Raw genomic sequence first — 19,533 nt, forward strand, 5'->3', positions numbered from 1 at the left:
CAGACTATTTAAATACCTGTTAGATAGTCTGATGTACAGTTGAGGTCAAAAGTTTACATACACCTTGCAGAATATGCAAAATGTTAATTATTTTTCCAAAATAAGAGGGATCATAGAAAATGCATGTTATTTTTTATTTAGTACTGACCTCAATAACATATCACATAAATAGATAGATTCCACATAAAAGACGTTTACATATAGTCCACAAGAGAAAATAATAGTTAAATTTATAAAAATGACCCGTTCAAAAGTTTACATAGACTTGATTCTTAATAGTGTTGTTACCTGAATGATCCACAGCTTTTTTGTTGTTTAGTGATAGTTGTTCATGAGTCCCTTGTTTGTCCTAAACAGTTAAACTACCCGCTGTTCTTCAGAAAAAAAATTGTCATGTCTGTTCGGTTTACATATTTTCATACACTGACTTTGATGTCAAGCCAAAAAGACACATGAATACTTAAAAACATTCTATGAGTGTTTTTATATAACAAAATTTCAAACTTGACATAGCCTATTAAATTACGTTTGTTAGGCTAAATGTACTTTGACACTTTAAGGTTGTCAAACGTTAGTGAATAATAATTTTCATGTATGTAATAAACTACATGTGCAAACCTGAAAGTTCTTTTTTTCTCAAAAAAATTTTTTTTAATAAACCACTTAGACTAACAATTTAAGACTGCAACTTAAAATAAAAAAAAATATTTATTTTTTTAATTTATTTAATTACATTATCAGCCTTAGGTCGTAGCCTTTTCTACTACTGTTAAAAATGCTCTAGAAACGCCCACCGCTGTCACTCTAGTGGATCTGCGCTCAAGACATCTCTTTACTAATGCCTAGAAAACAGCCATTTACATTGGTGAGCCGCGATCAGTATCACAGAAAGTTTCACGAAAAGGATTATCCTGATCATCTGATGAACGACAAGGCAGAGGTGTTTTTGTTCTTACAGAGTTTTATTCTTCGTAAATGACAGACTTTTATTTTTCGTAAATTAAGTGTTCTTCCATAGTTTTGTGAGAATGCAGGAGTCGGCGCCGCTGAATGTGGGTTTCTTCACTAAATCTTGCGTCGTGCTTGTATGTCTCGGCGGGGTTCACCTCATCGTTGCACTGTTTTTCTATTTAACGGAGTCGCCCACAAAATTCACGAATTACCGGAAAATTCAGTCAGACTCTGATACATATGCTTCTCTGACTCATAGAGCAGCAGCACTTGTCATGCAATATGACAATGGAACAGAAGTAGATGTAATGTTAAATAAACTGATCTATAATGGAAGTGTCACGATTAAAGACGACGAGGAACCAGCAGTACTAGAATCATGTCCTGAGACGTCACCACTTTTGGGTAAGTTAAAATTAAATCATAACTGAATAAGTTCATCGGTTTATCTTTTTTTACTCCAATAAAGGATCAGGAAAAGTCTGAATTAGTTAACAGAAAACACACAGCTGTGTAATTGAATTTTTGAGTCAAAATGATTAGTTTCACCACAACTCTTCTAAATTGCTTGACATCAAAGTTCAGTTTTTCTCCCATTTGTTGACTATAAAAATGTAACTTTGTGCTGGACTAATATAAGGACTTCATAATATAAACATGCTGTACTTACATTAGCCTACACTTTTTTGCTACCCCCTTGTTTCAAGTGGTTTTAGTGGGAGTGACATTTTTATTCTAGAACCAATGTGAAAAACAAAAAACACAATTTGTTGAGTCAACTTAAAATAACTAGTTACCCTGCTGCCTTAAAATTTTAAGTTCAGTCAACTCAAATAAGTTTAGTCAACTTGAAATGTTAAGCTGTACTAAGTAACAACTTAGATATTTGTGTTTGTTAAACTTAACAGATGGATAAGTAACCCAGCTGCCTTAAAATTTTAAGTTGAATCAACTCAAATATCTAAGTTGTCACTTAGTATAATTTAACATTTTAAGTTGAATACACTTTTTTTGAGATGACTGAACCTAAAATTTTAAGGCAGCCAGGTAACAAATTATTCTAAGTTGACTCAACAAATTGTTTTTTACAGTGTAGTACAGGATGAGTAATCAATATTTATGCACCCTTTTCCAGAAGAGAAAGACTGCATTTTAAATGTATATTTCTGCTGAAAGATTTTTAGCTGTACCAGTGTTGCCAAGTCTGTGTTTTCCTGTGGTTGGGCTAGCTACTTTAAGGGGGTCATCAGATGCAAAGTTTACTTTTTCATGTTGTTTGAACATTAATGTGTGTTGGCAGTGCACACTGTAAAAAATAAAAAACACAATTTGTTGAGTCAGCTTAAAATAATTTGTTATCCTGCTGCCTTAAAATTTTATGTTCAGTCAACTAAAATAGGTTTAGTCAACTTGAAATGTTAAGTTGTACTAAGTAACAACTTAGATATTTGTGTTTGCTAAACTTAACAGATAGGTAAGTAACCCAGCTGCCTTAAAATTTTAAGTTGATTCAACTCAAATATCTAAGTTGTCACTTAGTATAATTTAACATTTCAAGTTGAATAAACTTTTTTTGACTTGACTGAACTTAAAATTTTAAGGCAGCCAGGTTACAAATTATTTTAAGTTGACTCAACAAATTGTTTTTACAGTGTATGTATATATCTACCCTATAATGATGAAAATCCATGCAGTGGTTTTTAATCAATCAGTGAAAATAATATCCCCTTTTTCAAATCAAGCCATTCTCAGAGGCCGCTCCCACGATAGTTGATTGACATGAGCGTCTTACCTCAGACCCGCCCTAAATCAGCTGTAACAGTCCGACCTCCATTGTTTCGATCCCGGAGCAGGGATGTAAGTTAGACAAGAATATCTCAGATTGAGCGATTGAGGTGTTGTGTTGCTGGATGTAATAATAAACATAGTGGTCGTCATTTACTACCGACATCTGAGCCACTGAAGATGCAGTGGATTATGTTTGTTTGTGAAGGGAATGCGCCTTCCACAAGCTGATTTTTAAGACCCTAAAGAATCAGCTTGTGGAAAATGGGCATCCGATGACCCCTTTAACACTGTTGCCGTGTGTTATTTTTCATGTCCACGGGTTGAAGCAACCCCAATAACATAATATTTAGCCCCAGGAATGCTAATTTTACCAGGGGAACCCTGCCTAAAATGTGTATTTTACCTCCCTAAACACAATTTTTAATGGGGGACTCCCCTCAAAATGCGATTGGGCTACTTTTGGGCTAGTTTTAAGTAGGAATTGGGCAGATTTTGTTGTCTCTGGCAACCCTGAGCTGTACACTCAGCATAGACAAACAGAAGCAAACAGACATGCACTTTACTTGTAACTGAAAGTTACAAAAGGCCTTTTTATTATTATTATTATCTTGTAATTTTCCAGTGTTAGGTTCATGCACATCCTTAATATTACAAAGCTTTACCTTCTTATCAGTTTGAGTAAAAGAGAAATACTAAGAAAGACTAAGAGAAACAAGCAAAAAAAAAAAAGGGGGAAAGGAAGTTGGCTCATTCGAGACAGGAAGTAAACTGTTGTTGCATAAGAGGGGTCTTCCTCTTTCATTATCTACAAACCATCTGACCCCCACCTGACCGCTAACTCTCCCCCTATTCTCCTTTCAGTGGGTCCGATGCGAGTTGAATTTTCTGAGCCTGTCAGTTTGGATATGGTGCGTAAAGACAATCCACAGCTGATGATGGGCGGCAGGTATAAACCCAACGATTGTGTGGCTCTGCAAAAAGTGGCAATAATCATCCCATTCAGAAACAGAGGTGAACACCTGAAGTACTGGCTCCACTACCTTCACCCCCTCCTACAGAGACAACAGCTCGATTATGGGATTTATATCATACAACAGGTACAGCACTCACAAATGTATTGACTTGTACTCAGTCTTACACAGATAACAGAGCAGGATGGAGAAGAGATATCCGGATCTCAGATACAAACACTTTGCACACAAAATCAATAGATGAACATTCCAGTGAGCTGAAATCCACACCTGATCTCACCACACAAGCCTCTAACATATCTACAGTACAGTTAGATAGATAGATAGATAGATAGATATATAAGGGGACCATGCAACTTAAAGTATGAAATGATTTTTGAAGAATTGTGACACTAAGACTGGAGTAAAGTCACAGGAATAAATTACTTTTTAAAATAAACTAAAATAGAATTTTTATTATAATAATATTTTACACTATTATTGTTTTAACTGTATTTCTGGTCAAATAAATGAGGCCTTGGTGAGCATAAGTAGTTATGGTTTGAGAGGTTAGACTTTTCTTCAGGTGACATTCACCTTGAAGTATGAAAATGCAGCGACTTGGCTTTGCATAGACAACATGCTTGGTCTGACATTTGTCTGCTTTGAAATTTGTTGTGCAATAACAACGCAAGAGAAATGCAACCTGAGAACACGAACAAACATAGAACTTAATAACACCTGTTTCTTAATGTTTGTTCGGGTGTGGATACTTTTGTGCATTAAAAAGTATGTTTTATGACACATCTTGAGATCTTGGGATCACTGGATTAGGTTTGATCTGCCTCATAGACTACTACTATGTTAAAGGATTAGTTAATCACCCCTATGTCAACCAAAATGTTCATGTCTTTCTTCAGTCAAAAAGAAATTAAGATTTTTGAGGAAAATATTCCAGGATTTTTCTCATTGGGAATCAGCGAGTTGGAGGTCCAAGTCAAAGTTTCAATGGGCTCTACACAATCCCAGATGAGCATTTATGGTTAAAAAGTATATAAACTTTATTTGTTTTTTTAGAAAATGACCAGTCTTTTTGCTAGATAGGACCCTTATTCCTTGACTGGGATTGTGTAAAGCCCTTTGAAGCTGCACTGAAACTGCAGTTTGGACCTTCAACCTATTGGGCACCATTGAAGTCCACTATATGGAGAAAAATCCTGGAATGTTTTCCTCAAAAACATCAATTTCTTTTTGACTGAAGAAAGAAAGACATGAACATCTTGGATGCCATAGGGGTGAGTAAATTATCAGGAAATTTTTATTTACCCAAAGTTCAGCACTATTTTCAGGTGACTACTAGGGATGTCACAATACTCAATATAATATCGAACCATTCCGTACGACATCCACGGTTCAATACATGCTTGTGAATTGCGTTTTTGTTTGCTTTTTTTCCTTGTTTTATTTCTTTTCATTTGCTGTGTGTGTGCCTGTGATTTCATGTGCTGAGATGAGGAAACACCTCCCTGTTTATATTTGAAAAAGCAACACACACAGAGCATATCCTCCATTCTAATGAAATGCAATAAGCCTTTCTAAACTTGCTGTCCAACAAAGGAGAACATTATAACTTATTTTTACTTCACAGCATCAGTCGTTTGAAATAACTTCCTTTTGTGATCTGATGTGGCTTCTTATCATAGAATGAGGCAGACAATATATTCTATACTGTATGTCGATTAGAAATGGCTTACAAATATACTTAATCATTATGAAAATACCAGAGATGGCTTGAAGAACACAGATAAACCATATAGTATTGCAGATGAGTGTTTATTGTTTATTTAAGGGGAAAAAAAAGGGGGGGGGGGCAGCTGTGGCCTAAGGGTTAGGGAGTCGGGCTTGTAACCTAAAGGTTGTGGGTTCGAGTCCCAAGTCCGGCAGGGATTAAAGGTGGGGGGGAGTGAATAACCAGCGCTCTCTCTACCCTCAATACCACGACTGAGGTGAGTCCCTTGAGCAAGGCACCGATCCCCCAACTGCTCCCCGGGCGCCGCAGCGATAGCAATATGGCTGCCCACTGCTCCGTGTGTGTACTTGTGTGTACCAAATGTCCCCACAAGGATACTAAAACCTGAAATTTTTGACATTGTGGGGACCGGCTTGTGGTCCCCATGGGTACAAAAGCTTATAAATCATACAGAATGAGATTTTTTGAGAAAGTAAAAATGCAGAAAGTTTTCTGTAAGGGTTAGGTTTAGGGGTAGGGTTAGGGTAAGGGGATAGAAAATACAGTGTGGACAGTATACAAACCATTGCGCCTATGGAGAGTCCCCACAAAGATAATAAACCAGACGTGTGTGTGTGTGTGTGTGTGTGTACTTGTTTTTGCTACATTGTGGGGACCAAATGTCCCCACAAGGATAGTAAAACCTGAAATTTTTGACATTGTGGGGACCAGCCTGCAGTCCCCATGGGTACAAAAGCTTATAAATCATACAGAATGAGATTTTTTGGGAAAGTAAAAATGCAGAAAGTTTTCTGTAAGGGTTAGGTTTAGGGGTAGGGTTAGGGTAAGGGGATAGAAAATACAGTGTGGACAGTATAAAAACCATTGCGCCTATGGAGACTCCCCACAAAGATAAACCAGACGTGTGTGTGTGTGTTTGTTCACTTCTCACTACTGTGTGTGTGCACTTGGATGGGTTAAATGCAGAGCACAAATTCTTGGCTTACATGTCACGTCCTTTCCTTTTTCCTTTACATTTCATCATTCAAAACGTTTAACATTATATCTTATTTTTATTCAGTTACAGCAATAGCCATACCCTTATCCATATTAGAGATTTCCTGGCTGGAACGTGCGTTATCTCTTTGAAATCCATATGTGGATTTTCTGCACGAGGGCGCCCTCTGGGGTCCAGTAAGAATGAAACTCATTCTATTTTGCATAAAAACGGAACAGTAATACCACTCTCATAAGAAATATTAAGCAGACATATAATAATCTATGCTTTTACTAGTGTACTGAGGTTTAAAGGAGTATTTTGTTGTTAATTAGATGCAAAAAAAAACACACCCTGATGTCGCCAGGAGCTGGTGACAAGTTTGCTAGTGGGCATTTTTACTACTGGGTGCCTTGACAACGAATCAGGTTTCTTGCCGCTAAATACAAACATTTTGGAGGCAAAAGACTAAATATAACATAAATATAAATTAAATCAGTACATAGAAACAAAAACAAATGAGAAGCACAGCCTACTTTTTTCCATTGCGTATGTGTATCTACGGCTGAGAGGAGAACGATCACATGAGCTCTACCGCCTTCTTTCCTATTGGCTATCGGTCCAGAAAGTCGCTCTTCATTTGCATAAAGTTGAGGGATTCTGAACTTTGTCGCGTCGCTGGACACGCCCCATCCAGCTTAATTGTATTGTTGCATCCCTAGTGATTACTCCAATGTAAGATACTGTAATGTTTTTGAAAGAAGTCTCTTATGTATAGCAAGGCTGCATTTATTTGATCAAAAATAGAGTAAAAACAGAAATATTGTGAAATATTATTAAAATTTGAAATGATTTAAAATGCTTTCTATTCCAATAAATTTTAAAATGTAATTACTCCAGTCTTCAGTGTCTTATTATCCTTTAGAAATCATTCTAATATGCTGATTTGCTGTTCAAGAAACATTCTTATTATCAATGGAGATACAGTACTGTGCAAAAGTTTTAGGCCACTAGTATTTTCACCAGCTAAAAAATGGTTTAAAGTAAGTTATTTCTATCTTTTGCTGTAGTGTGTCAGTAAAAAATATTGGTTTACATTTCCAAACATTCTGTTTGCCATTAATTGTAATAATCTGGTGAGATTTTTGTTTGCACAAGGAGTCTGACAACAGCGAGTGCTCCACACTGATCTAATCTCATCATCATCCAGTCTTCCTGGAATTGACATGAACACACAGAACAAACTGAAACAGAGTAAATCCAGAAGAACTGTGGCAACATCTCCAAGATGCTTCAAGAGACCTACTTGCAAAGCTACCTGAAAAATTTTGCACAAGTGTACCTAGGGCAAAAGCTGCTGTAAACGCAAAGAATGGTCGCACCAAATGTTGATTTCATTTAGTTAGTAGAAGGTAATTGATAAAGAAAATCTATTTATGACAGCATCCTCATTTTACAGCATTTTTACATAAGTGCCTAAAACTTTTAACAGTGCTGCAGCTTTGCAGGTAGGTTTCTTGAAGCATCCTGGAGACTTTGTCACAGTTCTTCTGGATTTAGTCTGTCTGAGTTTGTTCTGTTTCTTCATGTCATTCCAGACAGACTGGATGATGACGAGATCAGATCTCTGTGCAGAGCACTCGCTGTTGTCAGACTCCTTGTGCAAACAAAAATCTCACTGGATTATTGGCAAATTCCAATGTTTGGAAATGTAATCTGATATTTCCTACTGACACACTACAGCAAAAGACCAACTTTAACTGACTTTAAACCATTTTTTAGCTGATGAAAATACTAGTGGCCTAAGACTTTTGCACAGTACTGTATATGGATATATTCAATGAAAATAATAGAAAGTTCAAAATAACAGCATTTTTTAAAAATAGAAATCTGTTGTTACATTATTATACTATTTACTTTCGCTCTTGATCATATAAATGCATCCTTGCTGAATAAAAGTGTACATACAGTAACTACCACCTCTTTGTGTTTCTTTTTTGTCCTTTCAGCCCCCTTTTCACCATCTGTTCACCTTGTTCACAGGAAAATCAGCATGCAAACTGCCATGCAGACTAAGAGAACCACGCTTATTTGCTTATTTTCTATTGTGTGTATCCCTGTGTGTGTTTGTAACACATATGTGGGGTCATGCATGGCTGATTGACTGATTAGCTGTGATCATGTCAGAACGATCTTGTTTGCATTAAATCTGTGTGTGATTAATCTATTTACATGTGAACTTGACATTTCTCCTCTAAAGGAAAATGTGTATTCACTTTTGTGAGTCATGAGATTTATTGTATATGTGCTTTGTGCTGTTTGTTTAGGATGGGGAATGGACATTCAACAGGGCGAAACTGCTCAATGTGGGTTATGTAGAAGCACTAAAAGTGTACGACTATGACTGTTTCATCTTTAGTGATGTAGACATCATCCCAATGGACGACCGTAATACTTATAAGTGCTCCAACCAGCCACGCCATCTCTCTGTGTCCATGGACAAGTTTGGTTTTAAGTAAGATGAAGCAACACTCATACACACAATACAACATGTAACATAATATTTGTTAAGTGACACCAGTTTCTGAAAGTTCTAGTGGCGAGGCTTAAAAAAACAGCTGCTTACATTGCTTAAAAATGTATTTACCTAAACAAATGACCCTAAAGCACAGGAAGCAAATTCAAGGCGTACATGAATTAAATATCCTGTTATGTTAGTAAAAAGATGGCTCAGGGATCAAGGTTAATTTGGATCAAGACCGATCACAATGCAGCTGTGTAAACTCCATATGCAGAGTATGACAATTTCCTATAACCCTCTCTGACGTGGTCTAAAGTAAACAGTCAATCCAAGACAATCATATATGTTGGGAAACTAGTAAAGAGCAGGGAACAGCCGACACTGTACTAGTTTAATGGTTAATTATCTAACATGGGCACACAAGAGTCATGTACAGTAGTTGTAACAGGAACAGAAACAAGAAAATTAATCTTAGCCACCTTTAAATTCTAATACAAAGCCATTGCTGAGATAATCTGTAGGTCAGTTTTTTTTTTTTTAAGGAAATCAATATTTTATTTAGCAAGTTTGCATTAAATTGATCAAAAGTGACATTAATAACATTTAGTGACCATGAGTCCCTTGTTTGTCCTGAACAGTAAAATTGCCCGCTGTTCTTCAAAAAAATGTTCTTCATTTTTGTGTATTTGAACACTTTCCAACAATGACTGTATGATTTTAAGATCCATCTTCTCACACTGAAGACAACTGAGGGACTCAACTATTACAGAAGGTTCAAATGCTCACTGATGCTCCAAAAGCAAAAAGCCACCCCTGCATTAAGCCAGGGGGAGAAAACTTTTTTAATTTGAAGACTGGGGTATATTTAACTTATTTTGTCTTCTAAGAAAGATGCAAGTATCTTCTGCAGCTTCTGAAGGGCTGAATGAAAAAAATATATTTAGGCAAAATAGGAAAAATGTACACATCTCCATTCTGTTCAAAAGTTTACATCCCTGGCTCTTAATGCATTGTTTTTTCTTCTGGAGCATCAGTGAGCGTTTTAACCTTCTGTTAATAGTTGCATATGAGCCCCTCAGTTGTCATACAGTGATTGGTGGAAAGGGTTCAAATATACAAATATGCTAAAAAACTAAAGAATATGTGGACCTGAAGGATTTGTCTGAAGAACCGCAGCCAGTTTAATGCACATTTTTATAAATTCAACTTTTATTTTCTCTCTTTTATGTGAAATACTTCATTCAGGTCAGTACTGAATAAAAAAATAAAATGCATTTTGTATGATTCCTCATGTTTTGGTAAAATAATTAACATTTTGCAAATTCTGCAAGGTGTATGTAAACTTTTGACGTCAACTGTAAATACTGTTATTTTGAACTTTCTATTCATCAAAGAGTCCTGAAAAAAAAGTATCACGGTTTCCACAAAATATTAGATGTTTTAAACATTAACAATTATGAGAAATGTTTCTTGAGCACCAAATCAACATATTAGAATTAGTTCTTAAAGTATCTTTTGACACTGCAGATTTCAGTTATAGATACTGAAAATTCAGCTTTGCCAATAAATTATCTATATTGTAAAAGAGAACTAAAATAGAACACAGTTAATAGTAAACTGTAATAATTCAATGTAATTTTTACTGTATTTGTGACCTAAAAAATGAAGCCTTGTTGAACATACCCAGCAGGCACTGGACGTCTATATAACGTCAGGTTGACGTTGGACATGATGTCGGACAGACGTTGCATTTTGGTTGAGAATGAAAATCGTGTTGACGTCAGTATTTGACATCAATTTGACGCTGACTTAATGTTGGATTTTGGTTACACAACCTAAAAACAACAAAATATCAACGTCAGCTGACATTGGTATTGGACATCAATTTAACGTTGACATTAAACGTTGAATTTACATTGAATTTTGGTCAGCCGATGTCGCAACCGAAATTTAACCAAATATCAGCGTCTTATGACGTTGTGTGCCTGCTGGGATTAAAGACTTTAAAATTAAGTTAAACATTTTGCCGGTCCCAAACTTTTGAATGATCCCTGGCAGTTATTTCTAGTCATGCAAGTCATGCAAGAACTTGATTGAGAAATGAGAAATGATTGGGTTCATTGAAATATCATACTTGTGCGAGATTGAGATCTTTGTTTTCCTTGCCTCTCAATTTAATCTCTTTGCTGTACTGAAAAGTCTTTGTTGTTGTTGTTTTACTTTCCTATGGTCAGTCACATAAGGTTAACTACCAACATTTAGACACAGTAAAACAGTATGATATTTACACTGAAAATATACCATCAAATAATTTTACATTCAAGTTCCCATTTGGAATGTATACGATCTCAAAATTTCTCAGGGTAACATACCACACAATATCTTTCATCAGCTTCTTTGCTGAAATCACTTGTGTCAAGCACAAACAAATCTCCTGTTTGTGTAGATTTTGAGTAATGTACAAAGGCTGAATAAAACATGTATCTGACGTAATAGCAGGCTTAGTCTGTGAACACAGTGCCATTTAGTTTGGAGCAGAACCTGAAATGCATACCAGATGCTGTTGCTGGGGTTGGTTTTATGACAGTTGCTGACAATTGGAATGCAGCTCTTCCACTATTTAAAGAGAGCATTAATATATTGCTATTGGTAATATTAGTCCTCTGATGATAAGATAAAGGTTAGAGCTCAAGTGCAGCTTTACAGAACAAAAGTAAACCAGCTATAAAACAAACAGAACTGAAACATGAATATTTGAACTTGTCTATAACAGACTTGATAAACTCACCAACAGCAGGTTACACAAACAAAGCTAGACAAGAAACCAAGAAAACATGAAGGATTTATATATATATACGCACACATGGACTAAGGACTAAACAAGACACACCTGAAAGTAATCAAGACAGTGAACCAACGACGTAGCGGTGCTACGCAGACACATCGACGCATGACTTCAAAGTACCGCAAGAGCAATTCAAAAGCACTCTCTATAGCAGAGGTGCCCAACCCTATTCCTGGAAATCGACCTTCCTGCAGAGTTTAGTTTCAACCCTGATCAAACACACCTGTCTGTAATTATTAAGTGCACCTTCAAATCATAATTAGTTGTGTTTGATCAGGGTTGGAGCTAAACTCTGCAGGAAGGTAGATCTCCAGGAACAGGGTTGAGCACCCCTGCTCTGTAGCTCTCTTGCTACTTTGATGTCATGTGTGAGCAGCACCGATTCAAGTCGAACACACCTATTGAAAGTATAATAGCCCTACATGAACTAATTATAATAATATTCTTTATTTAACAAAACACGAAACTAGAAAACATAGGCAAAGAGCACCATCAGTGTAAAACCAGACAATGAATTGAGGAAACTAAGGGCAATAAATACACGGAAACATAATAGGTAACCACAGAATAAACAAGAATATCTAAAAACCAAAGAAAACCAGGCACACAGGAACTAAACAGGGAATAGGAAAACAGAAACAACAACATGAACGTAACATCAAAATAAGAATTTTATAGCTGAAGGTTACACTTGAGCAGCAAATCAGACACTGAAGATTGGAATAAAGGTGTGTTCACACCATGTCGTAATTACCTTGTAAAAGCGTTCACATCCTCATACAACTCGTAATTCTCTGAGAGTTATGACCTGTAAAACCTGAGCACTGAAGATTCATTTAGACTTACATTTAGGCGTTGATAGTGTTGATATAGAAACCCATAATTCCAAGAGGATGTGAACAGCTTTGAGTAGAACGCCACGTATCGTCCTCTTGAAATTACGGATATTATGGCATGGCGTGAACGATGATGCTGAAAATTCAGCTTTACCATCACATGAATAAATTACATTTTTAAATATATTCAAATAAACATACACAATGTGTATCTGTTTTTTTTGTTTGTTTGTTTGTTTGTTTTTTTGCATTTTTTTGCATTAGCACTAGAAAATCTTCCAGTTGCACACGTTTTTTTTCTAATCAGCATCACTTTAATTTATAACTATTGTAATTATAAAATTCCTAGTGCAATGTTGCACAAACTTCATAACCCTTAGGGCTGGGTATAAATTCAGATTTCCTGATTCGATTTGCAAGCTCTCGATTCATTTCGATTCTCGATTTTTGTTATTACATTCAATAAATATAGTTTTAATACAAATGCTATTGATATTTCTAAAAAATTAAAGGAGAACTCCATTTCCAGAACAACAATTCACAAATAATTTACACACCCCCTTGTCATCCAAGATGTTCATGTCTTTCTGTCTTCAGTTGTGAAGAAATTATGGTTTTTGAGGAAAGCATTTCAGGATTTTTCTGCGTATAATGGACTCAAATGTAGTTTAAATGCAGCTTCAAAGAGCTCTAAAGGGTCTTATCTAGCGAAACGATCAGTCATTTTTTTACGAAAATAAAAATTTATTTGCTCTTTAAGCATAAAAGCTTGTGTAGCACAGGCTCTCGGATGCGCGTTCACGTACTGTTGAATCACGTTGGAAGGTCATGTGGACATAGGCGGAACAACAGATCGAGTGTTTACAAAGTGAACGCGCACAGACAAAGAAAGTGCAAGTAAGTCAAACGCTGTTTACAAACAAAAAGATGGAACGATGTAGGACGATTCTGAAGATGTAGGAGAAAATAACATGGAGTTTTCCGACATACTCTACCTTTTATGAGCCAGAGTACACAGACGATGAACTTCGAAGTGATTCGAAGACGTGATTCGTAATAGTGATGGGAAATTCGGATCATTTTACCGACTCTGACCTTTGAGTCTCATTCAGCAAAATGAATGAATCTTTTTTCAAGTCATTTTGTTCATTTTAGCAAAATCAGCATCACGTGACAGCCCCATAAGATGAACGAGCGACTCCAAAATCCCAAAGACTCGAAACAGGTGAACTAACTCAAATGACTTGTTCTTCCTTCGAGCCACATTAAAGATTCATTCAAAATGAACAAATCGTTCAAGAACACGCATCCCAGAGCCTGCGCTACATGAGCTTTTGTGCCTAAAAAGTATACAAATTTTTATTTTTCAAATAGATAAGACCCTCAGATCATTTTGGAAGTTCAAATAAGGGGCACCAATATAGTCCATTACACGCAGAAAAATCCTGAAATGTTTTTTTTTCCAGCTCTACATGATAGGGTTATTACTTCACTCCTGAATTAAAATTTCCTGATAATTTACTCATGCCCATGTCATCCAATGTGTTCATGTCTTTCTTTCTTTAGTAGAAAAGAAATTAAGGTTTTTGAGGAAAACATTCCAGGATTTTTCTCCATAATAGTGGACTTAAATGGTAATCAGCTGGTTGAAGGTTCAAATTACAGTTTCAGTGCAGCTTCAAAGGGCTCTACACGATCCCAGCCGAGGAACAAGGGTCTTATCTAGAGAAATGATCTGTCAAAAAAAAAAAAAAAAACCCCACAAATGCTCATCTTGTCCTCTGCAATGCGTATGCGTGTCTTCATGCATTACATGGTCACGGTTAGTTCTTCGTCTGTGTACTTAAGTTCAAAAAGTAGGGATGGGACAATACGTCAATTTGTGGATCGATTCTGAGATCTTCCGAATGCATCGCCATTCTCTTTGGAATTGATTCTGAGCTTAGATTTTAACAGCAGATGGCTGCTTTCTAAAGCAAGCAGTGCCGTCTGCTGTTCAAAACTAAGCTCAGAATCGATTTAAGAAAGAATCGCGATGTGTTCGGAAAATCTCGAATAGATGCTGAATCATTTCTCGATTCGCGTTGCAACGATTTATCTATCAAAAAGGTAGGGTAGGATGATAAAACTCCATTTCATTTGTTGCGTTTCCATTACAGATTTGCAATATTTTATAAATGTCGATAAAAACTGTTGTGAAATGACAGCATTTTCCATCATCTCCAGCACGGAGAGCCGCTTTTGAAACTTAAACGAGCCGCGGCGCACCTGGTATAAACACAAGCATTGAAAAGAGTTGAAGTTGACTTTTGCAGTGTAAATAAGGGGTTATCCAAGCTTTAATGGCAAGGAGAGCCCTTTATTGTGTAGTGAATGATTGCGTAAGCAGCCACATATGATTATAGTACATTAAAGAATAATCATGTGACTTTTATGTACGCAAAATGAGCTGTAAATGCGAAAAAGCCATTTCCACTGCAATTTTGTGAAACATTGCTTTTTCGAATTGCCTGAAAAACCACCTCATCCAAGCATAAAAACTTTTTTTGCAATATATGGGGGTTTTTGCAAAATTGACGTGTTTCCATTTTTCACGTATTTTGCATTTGCAATTTCAATTTAAGAAATTTGAAGTGTAATGGAAACGCAGCTATTTTCTTAACTTCTAAATCATTTGACATTGTTGTTTTACTTTTTTGTAAAAGGTGTTTGATTTTCTATGCATGTTAGCTTTGTAAACACTAGGCTGGTACTTCCACCTACATCACACATTACCTTTCCAATTTAAGACAAGCATTTGTGGTTAAAAAGTATATAAATGATATATTTTTTTTAGAAAATGACAGATCGTTTAGCTAGATAAGACCCTTATTCCTCAACTGAGATCGTGTGGAGCTCTTTGAAGCTGCATTGAAACTGCAATTTGGACCTTCAACCCACTGATCCCTATTAAAGTCCACTATATGGAGAAAAATCCTGAAATGTTTTCTAAAACCCTTAATTTTTGACTGAAGAAAGAAAAACATGAACATCTTGGATGACATGGGGGTGAGTAAATTATCAGGAAAGTTTTATTATCAAATGAACTAATTCTTTAGCTTATTCATTGTCAGTATCACTATCATTTCATTAAAAATGATTTTGTTTGAATGCAGGTTGCCATATAAACAGTATTTTGGGGGTGTATCAGCAATGAGTAAAAAGCAGTTTGAAAAGATCAACGGTTTTCCCAATAACTACTGGGGGTGGGGAGGAGAAGACGATGACATCTTTAACAGGTGAGAAAAATATATCATTTTCTTCTGTCCTATATTATAGAGGCTAATTTTGATAAACATGAGGGGGGTAAATATTTTTGAAGGCTGGTATTTCGAGGCATGACAATATCAAGGCCGAGTGGAGACATCGGTAAATGCAGAATGATTCGTCACTCAAGAGACAAGAAAAATGAGCCAAATCCACAGAGGTAATCTCATCTTCACAAACACACAGACATGCATAAATACAAGACAGACTGAATGACGTTCTAAAGGCGTATCTCTGTTTCATAGATTTAAGAGAATTGCTCACACACGACAGACAATGAAAACGGATGGCGTCAAATCGCTCAGTTACAAGGTGGTAGATATAGAGAAAGACCAGCTCTACACCAAAATCACAGTGGACATCGGTAAGCCGTGAAACCTCTAGAGTTCAGAAGAAACATTTAGCTCGCTGAAACACTTCAGAGATCGTAAAACTGCACAGACGACTCTGAATCCGTTCAAACCTAGTGAGCAATAAAGAAAAGACTTCATCATTTTCATCGAAAGTGGCATTGTTCTGAAGGACACACTAAGTGAAAGAACAGATGAATTGGAATTTTTAACATTCCTGATGGGTGAACTTCTACTCACATGTAAGTCTTATATGCATGTTATTCGTCTTTCTCGGACACAACATCATTTTTATAAACCTTTCATGCAAAGCAGCCAGTAAAGATCACACCTCAGGGAACAACTGACTACTGTGAATTCCAGTTTGACAACTAACGCAAACCTGCACATTTCAAGGGAGCTTTTAAGGGATGACTGTTCAATATGTAAACGTATTTTGGTAGTAGTCACGCATCAGTAGTTTGAACTTTGCATTAGTGTCCATTTTACTATGCTAAGTTTTATGCTATATTTTGAAGAATGTTGTTAATCAAGCAGTTGATGGTAGCCATAGTATTTTTTTTCATACTGTCAGTGGCTACCGTCAACAGTTGGGTTACAAACATTCTTCAAAATATCTTCTTTTGTGTTCAAGAGAAGAAAGAAACTAATACAGGTGTGGAACAACATGATGGAGAGTAAATTATCACTTTAATGAACAAAACGTATTGTTTTATTACACTGTTTTACAATATCATATATGTAACGGACACTTTTGTAAAGTGTTATTTTTGGTGGAGGTTGACTGTTTTATTAGGCAATTAAATTTTTTTTACACTTGGTCAGTGGGACCCACTAAATATTACATGATAATAGTTTGTGATAGTATTTAGGGGGAAAATAGCTAGAGCTAAATAAAAAACAAACGATGAACATTTTTCAGGCTGTTTTTCCTCTTTGCCTCTATGAAAAAAAACTGAAAAGGCAAACACCTCCATTGCTGATGAGAGAGTATTGGTACTACCATTCAAAAGTTTAGGGGTGAGAGAAGAAGATGTTTCTTATGCTCAAATGCCTTTATTTGAAAAAAGCAGAAATGGTCATGTTGTGAAATCTGTGACCCTGGACGACAAAACCACTCTTAAGTAGCACGGGTATATTTGTTGCAATAGCCAAAAATACATTGTATGGGTCAAAATTATCGATTTTTCTTTTATGCCAAAAATCATTAGAATATTAAGTAAAGATTATGTTTCATGAAGATATTTTGTAAATTTCCTACTGTAAATTTATCAAAACTTAATTTTTGATTAGCGATATGCATTGCTAAGAACTTCATCTGGACAAAGTATAGGCGATTTTCTCAGTATTTTAAGTTTCTTTGGACCCTCAGATTCCAGATTTTCAAATAGTTGAATCTCGACCAAATATTGTCCTATCCTAACAAACCATACATCAGTGGAAAGCTTATTTATTTTTATGAAGTATACATCTCAATGTCAAAACATTTATCCTTTAGACTGCTTTTGTGGTCCAGGGTCTCATATTATTTTAATATATTTGAACATGTAATTTATTTCTGAAATGGCAAAACTGAATTTTTAGAAATCATTCTAATATGCTGATTTGGTGCTCAAGATCAGTGTTAAAAACAGTTGGGTTGCTAGTTTTGTGAAAACCGTTTTTCCTACAATTCTTTGATAAATATAAATATTTATTTAAAAAAAAAAATCTTTTACTGTTACATCTAGGGTCAATTGATTTCCAGGGGCATTTTTTACATTCGTGAGGACAATGTTTATAATTATCTGATTATTATAATCACCATACTTTGTTGTCTTTAATGTCAAATACTTAAATCTACCCAGTTATTTTAATATTTTAAACTGTAGTTAACAATAGACTGTTTAAAATTATATCTAAATTATAAAAAAGGAGCTCATAGGGCTGCAATGTTGTAACAAATATCATCTTTAATAATGTAATAATGATTATTAGTATCAATATAGAAATGATTATTAGTATCAATATAGAAACCAATATAAAACTTTCGTTTCGTTTTGGGCACGTCACATTCTGGCTTCACAGACAAACGTCGGTCCATGACGTTAGTCTAGTCTAGCACAAGTTATGCATAAACTCCTTATAACCATTTTTGCCATAAGCCCTCGTTAATTTCCGACCCTGGTTACGTCAATTTAATGTATAAAACAATTAATTTCTTTAATGTGAGCGGTTTTGAACGGTAGTGTAATACAATAAACAAGATCAAAATGATGGATTTTTAATATTAGCTAATAAATGTACACAATAAGACAACCTTGAACATTTTAAAAATCTAAAGAACCTTTTTGACTATAAAGAACCTTTTCTGCATTTGAAAGGTTCCGTGGATGTTCAAGGTTCTTCATAAAACCACTGATGCCATTAAAGAACCTTTATTTTTAAGAGTGTGTCTTCCAGTGGCCCACAATGCAAAATAGTTTTGATCTCATGAAATAAAGTAAACTACTAATTAATAGTGTTTGCAACTTATAGTGTTTGTAAACATCAGCATGCTTTTCTCAGAGTGCTGAAAATATGAAATCAGATTTTTAATGTTTGCTTGTGTATGTTTCTTATCTTTTGCTGGTCTCTGTTGGAACCGGGGCAGTCACTGAACTTGCGGTCAGAGATGAGGCTACATTTAAGGAGTAGTTATGAGTAAATCTTTTGAAATACTGGATTACACAATCCAGAAAGAGTGCAATCTAAAATAGAAATAGAACAGTTTACTAGTTCACTCTGGTTTAGAACTCCTGTACATGAAAGTGCAATTTTGGTTTCTATGCCAGAGTTTTTTTTTCTTTCTTTTTTGGTTTCCAAATGAACACAGGAAATGAATGAAGCTGAGCAGTCACAGAACCCGAGATGCTGGCAAAATATCAAAAAAATTGCCTGCAACTCTTGATCAAAAATTTCTTGTTTTTAAATAGGATGGTTGAAAAAATATATTACATTATTTAATAATATATTTAAATAATATATTTTTTATTTAAAAATGGAGCAAAATAATTTGTTGAAGGAAAAACTTTTTTTTAAATCATAAAAAATTTAAATAAAAACCTTCCATTAGACTTCAATAACTAATTGTAAGTTATTTTGTGGTTATTATCATTAAAACTAAAACCATACAAAAGTGAAAAAATAAAATAAATAAAATAAGATTTTATTTGATCATTTCGTTTAGTTTATGAAATCCTAAAATACATACAATTAAACAAGCTAAAATAAATTTATCA

General features: G+C 35.3%; 1 protein-coding gene across 1 annotated transcript; it reads left to right on the plus strand.

Moving 5' to 3' along the window:
• Window positions 1–824: 824 nt before the first annotated feature.
• b4galt1 (UDP-Gal:betaGlcNAc beta 1,4- galactosyltransferase, polypeptide 1) lies at window positions 825–19,297 on the plus strand. Its single transcript, XM_051136313.1, has 6 exons — window positions 825–1,356; window positions 3,601–3,836; window positions 8,743–8,930; window positions 15,773–15,895; window positions 15,979–16,083; window positions 16,169–19,297. The coding sequence occupies exons 1-6, from the start codon at window positions 1,029–1,031 to the stop codon at window positions 16,296–16,298; spliced, it is 1,110 nt and encodes a 369-aa protein (XP_050992270.1). The 5' UTR covers window positions 825–1,028; the 3' UTR covers window positions 16,299–19,297.
• The last annotated feature ends 236 nt before the right edge of the window (window positions 19,298–19,533 follow it).

This window comes from Labeo rohita, chromosome 1 (genome assembly GCF_022985175.1).
Source record: "Labeo rohita strain BAU-BD-2019 chromosome 1, IGBB_LRoh.1.0, whole genome shotgun sequence".
Classification (NCBI taxonomy): Eukaryota; Metazoa; Chordata; class Actinopteri; order Cypriniformes; family Cyprinidae; genus Labeo; species Labeo rohita.

Excerpts from the sequence above, each read along its gene's own strand:
- b4galt1 (XM_051136313.1), top strand. The coding sequence starts at position 1,029 with ATGCAGGAGTCGGCGCCGCTGAATGTGGGTTTCTTCACTAAATCTTGC. Across the intron at positions 1,357-3,600 it reads TGAGACGTCACCACTTTTGG|TGGGTCCGATGCGAGTTGAA; the intron begins GTAAGTTAAAAT and ends TTCTCCTTTCAG. Across the intron at positions 16,084-16,168 it reads AATGAGCCAAATCCACAGAG|ATTTAAGAGAATTGCTCACA; the intron begins GTAATCTCATCT and ends TCTGTTTCATAG.